At 32.5% G+C, this 8000-nt stretch overlaps 4 protein-coding genes across 4 annotated transcripts; all 4 read left to right on the top strand.

Moving 5' to 3' along the window:
• Window positions 1-110: 110 nt before the first annotated feature.
• On the top strand, window positions 111-773 carry LOC140183472 (uncharacterized). The gene is made up of 2 exons (XM_072231916.1): window positions 111-507; window positions 601-773. Exons 1-2 carry the CDS (start codon window positions 111-113, stop codon window positions 771-773), a joined length of 570 nt encoding a protein of 189 aa, XP_072088017.1.
• Window positions 774-908: 135 nt separating this feature from the next.
• LOC140183471 (uncharacterized) lies at window positions 909-1448 on the top strand. Its single transcript, XM_072231915.1, has one exon. The coding sequence runs from the start codon at window positions 909-911 to the stop codon at window positions 1446-1448; it is 540 nt and encodes a 179-aa protein (XP_072088016.1).
• A 1016-nt stretch (window positions 1449-2464) lies between these two features.
• Window positions 2465-3523, top strand: LOC114927414 (uncharacterized). Its single transcript, XM_029296988.1, has one exon. It carries the CDS (start codon window positions 2465-2467, stop codon window positions 3521-3523), a length of 1059 nt encoding a protein of 352 aa, XP_029152821.1.
• Window positions 3524-6619: 3096 nt separating this feature from the next.
• Window positions 6620-7977, top strand: LOC140183470 (uncharacterized). The gene is made up of 3 exons (XM_072231914.1): window positions 6620-7139; window positions 7364-7631; window positions 7735-7977. Exons 1-3 carry the CDS (start codon window positions 6981-6983, stop codon window positions 7833-7835), a joined length of 528 nt encoding a protein of 175 aa, XP_072088015.1. The 5' UTR covers window positions 6620-6980; the 3' UTR covers window positions 7836-7977.
• Window positions 7978-8000: the final 23 nt, after the last annotated feature.

The following is an 8000-nucleotide window of genomic DNA, read 5'->3' as shown; positions in this document are numbered from 1 at the left end:
TTTCCCTCAGGGAATTCATATGTTTTCGTCTCCAGATTAGGGAGCACGAAGATGGAATCATTCACAAGTCTAGGCGGTTGTTTCAACAATTTGTTGTTGATTGTTTCACGATGATTGAGTCGCAGAGGTTGTATGGGATTAGAATGAAGCAAAGTACAATTAGAGGAGAAGTCCTTCAAGGAATAGAGGAGGCTATGCGTCGTGGCGATGATGAGGCTTCTTCAATTGGGACACGAATCATTTTGCCTTCCTCATTCACTGGTGGTAGACGTTATATGTTTAACCGTTGTCAGGATGCCATGGCGATTTGCAAACATTTTGGGTATCCAGATTTGTTCCTCACTATTACGTGTAATCCAAATTGGCCTGAGTTTCAGCGGTTTACGGAGCGGGAGCGAATTCCGATCGCTGATCGTCCTGATATCTCTTGTCGTGTCTTTCATGCGAAGTTGAAGTGCCTCCTTAATGATCTCAAGGAAGGTGTGTTTTTTGGTCCACTTAATGCAGGTAAGTTCTTTTCTTGTTAGGATTTCAATTTCTGTTAATCGTGTTTGGGATGTAGTTGTTTGGCTTCTTCAGAATGTTTTTTGTATTTTTTAGGTATGTATACTATTGAGTTTCAAAAAAGGGGTCTACCGCATGCACACATGCTACTGTGGCTTAATGCGGAAAGCAACTTACAAAGTGTTGAAATTGTTGATGAATTCATCTGTGCCGAGCTACCCAATCCCCAGAAATTTCCATCTCTTTATAATGTTGTCACCAGTACATGATCCATGGTCCCTGTGGTCCACTTAGACCGAGTTCTCCTTGCATGAAAGATGGTAAGTGCTCAAAATTTTATCCAAAAAATTGTTGACCAAACGAGCTTTGATGAAGATGGCTATCCAATATATAGACGTCGTAATATGGGTGTCACAGTGAAGATCAATGATGTCGATATCGACAATAGATTTGTTGTGCCCTATAATCCACTGTTGTTAATGAAATACCAAGCTCACATAAATCTCGAGTTCTGTAACAAGTCAAACGTTATCAAGTATCTATTTAAATATGTTAACAAGGGTCCAGATCGGGTGACCGCAACTGTTGGAGAGAGATATGATGTTGGTCAATCTTCTCAAGTGGTTGATGAGATCAAACAGTATTATGATTGTCGTTATTTGTCACCGTCTGAATCCATGTGGAGAATTTTTGCTTATGATATTCATCAAAGATGGCCGTCGGTACAGAGGTTGACTTTTCACTTGCCCAACCAGCAACATGTTGTATTCGATGATGCTGACATCACTACTCATGTTTATTTGTGCAACAAAGATTTGTTGACGATGTTTACGGGTTGGATGATGGCCAACAGGCGGTTCTCGGAGGGGCGGTCTCTAACATATGTTGAATATCCAGGGAAATTTGTCTATTGTTTGAGGAGTAGGGAGTGGAAGCCAAGATAAAGGGATTTTCAATTGGAAGATTGAGTTTTGCTCATCCTTCATCTGGTGAACTTTTCTACATGCGGATGCTTTTGAATGTCCAGAGAGGTTGTACTAGCTTTCGAAGTATAAGAACCGTGAATGGTGTTACATATGATACATTTCAAGAGGCATGTTCCACCATGGGATTCTTGATAGATGATAATGAGTATGTTTCTGCTATTAAGGAAGTCGCTGAGTTAGCGTCGGCTGCGCAGCTAAGGAGGCTTTTTGTGATGTTGCTGTTATCTGGTTCCATGGGAAGACCTCTGTTAGTTTGGGAGCAAACTTGGACTTATTTGTCTGATGATATTCTTTACCGTAGAAGACACGAGTTGCGATATCCTGGTAAATTTTTGTTTTGTGAATTTATTACAAGATAGGTAGGCACACACGCATCGACACAGTAGAGAAGTTATATTATGGTGCTAATATTTATTAATTATTGTTGAACGTAGATCTTACTATGAGTCAAGACGAGTTACAGACTTTTGTTTGTTGGAGTTGAGAACTATTGCAGAGTAATGGAAAATCATTGAGAAATTATGCTGGCATGCCCGTTCCTAATAACTCTTAGTCTCTCAATTTAGCAATTTGATGCTGCTGCGTGAGTTGCAGTATGATACTGTTTCTTTGTCTCGTGAGCATGATGCAGATCTCTTAAAGTTAAATGAAGAACAGAGGGTGGTCTACGATAAAATTATTGACTGTGTTTCGAATAAGAAGGATGGGTTCTTTTTTGTGTACGGGTTTGGTGGCACTGGAAAAACTTTTTTATACAGAGTTTTGTCAGCTAGATTGCGATCTGAGAAAAAGATTGTTATCAATGTTGCTTCTAGTGGTATTGCTTCTCTGTTGTTACCTGGTGGTAAGACGGCTCATTCTATGTTCAATATTCCTGTTGATCTGACTGAAGAACTGTTTGCCGGATTAAGAATGACAGTCCAAAAGCTGAGGTATTTCGGTTGGCCGATTTGATTATTTGGGATGAGGCACCGATGACTAACAAATTAGCATTTGAAGCGCTTGACAGGACGTTGCGTGATATAATGGTTTTAGTCTCTGATAGGAATAAAGATTTACCTTTTGGTGGGAAGGTGGTTGTTCTGGGTGGTGATTTCAGGCAGGTGTTGCCAGTTATTCCAAAAGGTTCGCGTGCTGAGATTGTCATGGCTTCCATAAATTCTTCTATCATTTGGAAATACTGTGAAGTTTTGCGATTGACAACAAATATGAGGTTAGCAACCGGATCGGAACAATCAACTGCTCAGGAGTTAAGGTCGTTTTCAGATTGGGTACTTCAAATCGGTGAAGGTCGATGTGGAGCAGTGGTCAACGATAAACTTTTTGTTGATATTCCTTCTGATCTAATCATTCCTGTCTTGGAAAATCCAGTGGAAGATATTGTAAATACAATCTATCCAAATTTGGTTCAGAATTTTTGTGATCCAAGTTTTTTCCAAGATAGGGCAATACTTGCTCCGACTGTCGAAAATGTTGAAGAGATAAACAATTATATAGTTGACCTGTTGCCCGGTGAGGAGAAAAGTTACCTCAGTGCTGATTCGATATGTGGTAGCGATGCTTATTCTGATGTTGATGTTGATTGGATAACTGTTGAATTCTTGAATCAGATTAGGTGTTCTGGTCTACCTAATCATTTGTTGAAGTTGAAAATAGGCGTGCCTATTATTTTGTTGAGGAATATTGATCCGGCTGGGGGTTTGTGTAATGGGACTCGACTTGTCGTGCGAGATCTAGGGACAAATGTGATTGGTGCCGATATTGTTTCTAGTAGCAATGTTGGGGATAAAGTTTTTATCACTAGAATGAATATGATTCCTAGTGATACGGTTATACCGTTTAAATTCCAACGTCGTCAGTTTCCGGTTTCTTTGTCGTTTGCAATGACAATCAACAAAAGTCAGGGTCAGACATTATCAACAGTCGGTTTGTTCTTGCGTCGTCCTGTGTTTTCTCACGGTCAGCTTTATGTAGCTCTTTCCCGAGTTAGGAATAGAAATGGTCTTAAGATTTTACTTTGTGATGAGGATTAGTTGATGCTGCCAAGACTGAAAACGTTGTATTTAAGGAAGTTTTTGATAAGATATAATGTATTTTTTTGTTATATGATTCAGTTTTAACTGTGTAATTTATAGTTTTGATTTTGTGTATATGTTCTTTGTAGAGGGACATCTTCTTTGGGGTATTTTTAAAATTGTCTCAAGCATTTCGTGTGCACTAGATGCATTATTGTTTATGAACCATTAGTTTCTATTAAAAAAAAATTAAATGATGTTGTGAAGGAAAAGTATTCATACCTTTTATAAATATAGAATATATTAGTTGGAGAAAAAGAAGTATATGTTACCAATAAATATATAAATAAATAAATTGCATAATATATACTGTATTTAAAAGAAAAAAAAGAAAGAGTACTCCGAATCAATAAATTTCACGCGATTAATCATTAGTATCGGAATAACTGGTTTAAATTGCATAATATATATTGTATTTATAATTATGTGATACTGTATAAGTAGATAATTGTGCTTTTTTGGATAAATTTGATGATTTATATGTTCATATTTTGTTTTTTTTTTACTTGGAAAAGCTATTTTTTAAATACAGTTATTTTATTTGATATGAAAAAGATATGAAAAATGTATTTCATTATGTGGTTTTGAAAATATTCAATTATAATCTAATTATATATTTTGTTAGGAAAAAAATTTCTTTGTGCTTTCTCTCTTCTATTTTTTTATTATTGTTTTCGTTTTAATAATTAGGTCAAATTCTAATTTCATGTTTAATATTTTAAATCTTTTATTTTAGTGCAAAATAATTTTACACCATTTTAGTATTATTTCAATCTTAAAATTGGTACAAATTTTATATATTAGGAAATATTTTGTATTAGACTATTCAGATTTAAAGTATTTAATTATGTAATAAAATGTTATGCATTTATTATAGTTCATCTGTGTTCTTTTTTTATATTATCCTTTGATTTCTATATAATGTAATTAAATGGTCTATATAAATGTGGAATATTGTATAAATAGATAATTGTTCTGCTCATTTAAAATATACTATCTTTTTTAGTGGATAACTTTGATGATTGATATCTTCATATTTTATTTTGGTTTTTTTTTTAGTTTAAAAAGCGATTTTTTCAAATATAGTTATTTTTTTCATATGAAAAAGTTATTTCATTTCATGCTTTTGAAAATATTGAATTTTATTAAAAAAATTACTTAATTACTTTTTTTATTTTGATATTATTTTTTCGGAAGAGAAAGATAAGCAAAGTGTATTCTTAATATATTAATAAGAATAAGATATGAGCGTTTTATTAATAAAAATAATTATTTATCTTTTCTTATAGGGAAAAGTCAAATCATATCAATATAAATTTGATTTTAAATTTGTCAATAAAATTTGATTTTAATGTAGATTATATCTTTTGTTAGAATAAAAATTCTTTGGTGGTTTCTCTCTTCTATTTTTTTTATTATTTTGTTTCTAATATTTAGGTCAAGTTGTAATTTGATGTTTGATATTTTAAATCTTTTATTTTAGTGCAGAATAATTTTTCTTGTGTTTAATATTATTTCACTGTTAAATTTGATACAAATTATTTGTATTAGGACATATTTGGTATTAGGCTATTGAAATTTAAAGTAGTAAGTCTTGCACTAAAATGTTATATATTTATTAGAGTTTATCAATATTCTTCTTTTATATTAAAGTTTGATTTCTATACAATATAATAAAATGGTCCATATAAATATGAGATATTCTATTAGCACATAATTGTCGTGCTGATTTAAAAAATATCCCCATCTCAATTTATTACGTGGATTTGATGGTATTAAAATTTATTGAAAAACTTGATTATTTGTTTTTTTAAATCTAATATTGTCTTTTCCAAATAAATTGAAAGAAACTATATTGTTAATATATCAATTATTTTACTTAAGCAATTTTGTTGAAAAAAAAATATTTTATAATAGTTAATACCAGATTTGAAATGTGAAAAGAAAGCAAGAAAAAATATCTTTAAAATAAATATAAAAAAAATAACTTCATAAAGTAAATTGATCATAACATTTATGTGACAATGGGATTTAATCAAACAAAATTGTTTTATGATGAGAATGGTGTATATTCTCTAACACTAAACAATTTTGATGGACTATATGACTACTTAGACATAAGAACATGAGATAAAATTTAATCAATTTATTTTTTATCAAGATCTAAAAATCAATAAATTTTTTATATTTCTAACATATATATTTAAGTAATAAATATATTATTTTAATTTTGATGTTTCTAACAAATATATTTAAGTAATAAATATATTATTAGTAATGAATTTTTTATAATTTCATATGTGAATTTTTTCTTAGTACCTCTTAACATACTTGGTTTGAGGATTATGTTTTTATTAATACAATCCTCTCAATTTAGCCATAACCCTAACTAAAGTTAGATAATGTGACTTTGGTTAATTTTTTTCCCCAAATTAATCACTTTCTCCCTAAAAGACCTTGGAGCTCAGCGCATTGTCTTCATCCCTAAGCTCAGCGCATTGTCTTCATCCCTAAGCTGAGTGCATCCGTTGGATCATTTCCCTGTGGGCTCCGTCGCTGAGGTTTCTTCTTCTCTCGTGGGTTTTGGCGACATGCAGGGAAGGTATGGATATCTCTGCGATTCCATTCGATTCTACCATGAAGGTGTTCTTCTGTCGGTTGCGTGTCTTCTCTCTCCCCAAGGTTCCTCTTTCTGTCTCTGTCTTGGTCATACGGCATTTCTCCTTCTCCATTTCTGTGATTTAGATAGCAGATGTCGGCACCGCGATTCAAGAGATATATGTGGTCTAGATTCTATTCTCCTCCTTTTGAAGCGTTAGGGTTTCCTTCTCCAATTTCAATTCCTTTTTTCCTGATAATTGTTACTGTTTTTCTTATGCATCGTTTAGTTTTTAGTTGTTTGGTTTCTGATCTAATCATGGTGATTGTTACTTTTTTTTTCAAATCAACGGTTCTGTCATATGTTTGTGGTTTGGTCTTTCGGGAAAATAATTTTTTCTTTGGGGTTTTGCTGAGTATAATTTATATGATGTTCTTACTTCTATTGGACTGAAGTTTACTGTAGTGTTAGGTATACTTGACTCATGAAATTCTGTTCTTGCTTTATTGTGAATTGTCAAATCAGCAATATGTGGTAGGTACTTGGTAATTTGTAACATGTCTCTTCCCACATTGTTTTTGCTCTTTTCCTATCAGTATTTGGTTACTTGTGATATCGTCCTAAATGATGTGTGTAGGGATATCAATCTATATATGCCTATTAGTCTATCTCTGTCCCATATGTGAAGCTTTCATTGTAAGCTTTAGTGTTTGTTAACTTTGGGAGTTTATAACTCCAACTCCTCTGTTTATCTTCTCTTATTGATTCTGAAAACTTCTCTTTATATTTTCTTCTTTTGGTGTTGTTGTTCTATATATGTTGGGAATGAATAATCCTGTTGATTTGGTGGAGAAAATCACTCCCTGGAGGGAATCATGGAAAGTGCATGTTAAAGTTGTGAAGTTGTGGTACCAGAAGAATACTGCTTTGGATCCTTCTCAAAATCTGTTGCATATGGTCTTAATGGATGAGAAGGTCAGTTTTATTTTATTTTAGGGTTTCCTTAAGTTGTTGCCACTTTTCATTTTTTTTTAAGTATGCTGAAGGGAATTTTTATTCTTTGTTGCAAACTGATATGTTTTTGTTGTTTTAATTTTTTTATGAATTGTTACTATGCTCTTTTCATTTTTTTTAGGTATGCTGAAGGGAATTTTTATTCTTTGTTGCAAACTTATATGTTTTTCTTGTTTTAATTGCAGTTACACAAGATCCAAGCTACCATTAGAGATGAGCTTATATCAAAGTTTGCTGTGTCTCTAAATGAAGGTGATCTGTATTTGATAACCAATTTTACAGTTTTGCCAAACACTGGTTTGAACAGAGTGACCAAACATCGGTTCAGGCTTTTGTTTCAATACAAGACCTCTGTTGTTTCTGTGGTCTCTCCAAGGATAACTCATTCCGGGTTGTGTTTTACATCAATAGATGAAATTGATCAAATGACAAAGGACCACAATTTCCTTATTGGTTTGTACAAGTTTCTTGCTCTACCCTTTTAGTATCACAGTATTCTGTTTTACCAACTGTGCTTTCTAATTCAAAATTGTATATATTTCAATTTAATTATTAGACTTTGTTGGGATCATTACTGGTGTTCGAAAAGAAAGAGATGTAGCATCATATGGGAAGCTCATCAAAGCAGTTGTGCTAGAAGTTTTTAGTCATGGGTAATATGTCTTTGAGTTTCTCCTATATCAGTAGTTATGTTGTATGCATTCAATTTTTTTTTTTTTGTGTTCCATGCTTTATGTTTATAACAATAAATATATAGTTACATCCTTTTGATCTTTTGAAAGTTATTTCTCTAGGAAAAAGGTCCAATGCAATGTGTTTGGA

The sequence above is a fragment of the Arachis hypogaea genome, unplaced genomic scaffold, assembly GCF_003086295.3.
Source record: "Arachis hypogaea cultivar Tifrunner unplaced genomic scaffold, arahy.Tifrunner.gnm2.J5K5 arahy.Tifrunner.gnm2.scaffold_592, whole genome shotgun sequence".
Classification (NCBI taxonomy): domain Eukaryota; kingdom Viridiplantae; phylum Streptophyta; class Magnoliopsida; order Fabales; family Fabaceae; genus Arachis; species Arachis hypogaea.
Note: the sequence above shows the minus strand (reverse complement) of the source record. Positions and strands in the feature narration are given on the sequence as shown.

Excerpts from the sequence above, each read along its gene's own strand:
- LOC140183472 (XM_072231916.1), top strand. The coding sequence starts at position 111 with ATGATTGAGTCGCAGAGGTTGTATGGGATTAGAATGAAGCAAAGTACA. Across the intron at positions 508-600 it reads TTTTGGTCCACTTAATGCAG|GTATGTATACTATTGAGTTT; the intron begins GTAAGTTCTTTT and ends TGTATTTTTTAG.
- LOC140183471 (XM_072231915.1), top strand. The coding sequence starts at position 909 with ATGGGTGTCACAGTGAAGATCAATGATGTCGATATCGACAATAGATTT.
- LOC114927414 (XM_029296988.1), top strand. The coding sequence starts at position 2,465 with ATGACTAACAAATTAGCATTTGAAGCGCTTGACAGGACGTTGCGTGAT.
- LOC140183470 (XM_072231914.1), top strand. The coding sequence starts at position 6,981 with ATGTTGGGAATGAATAATCCTGTTGATTTGGTGGAGAAAATCACTCCC. Across the intron at positions 7,140-7,363 it reads TGGTCTTAATGGATGAGAAG|TTACACAAGATCCAAGCTAC; the intron begins GTCAGTTTTATT and ends TTTTAATTGCAG. Across the intron at positions 7,632-7,734 it reads GGACCACAATTTCCTTATTG|ACTTTGTTGGGATCATTACT; the intron begins GTTTGTACAAGT and ends TTTAATTATTAG.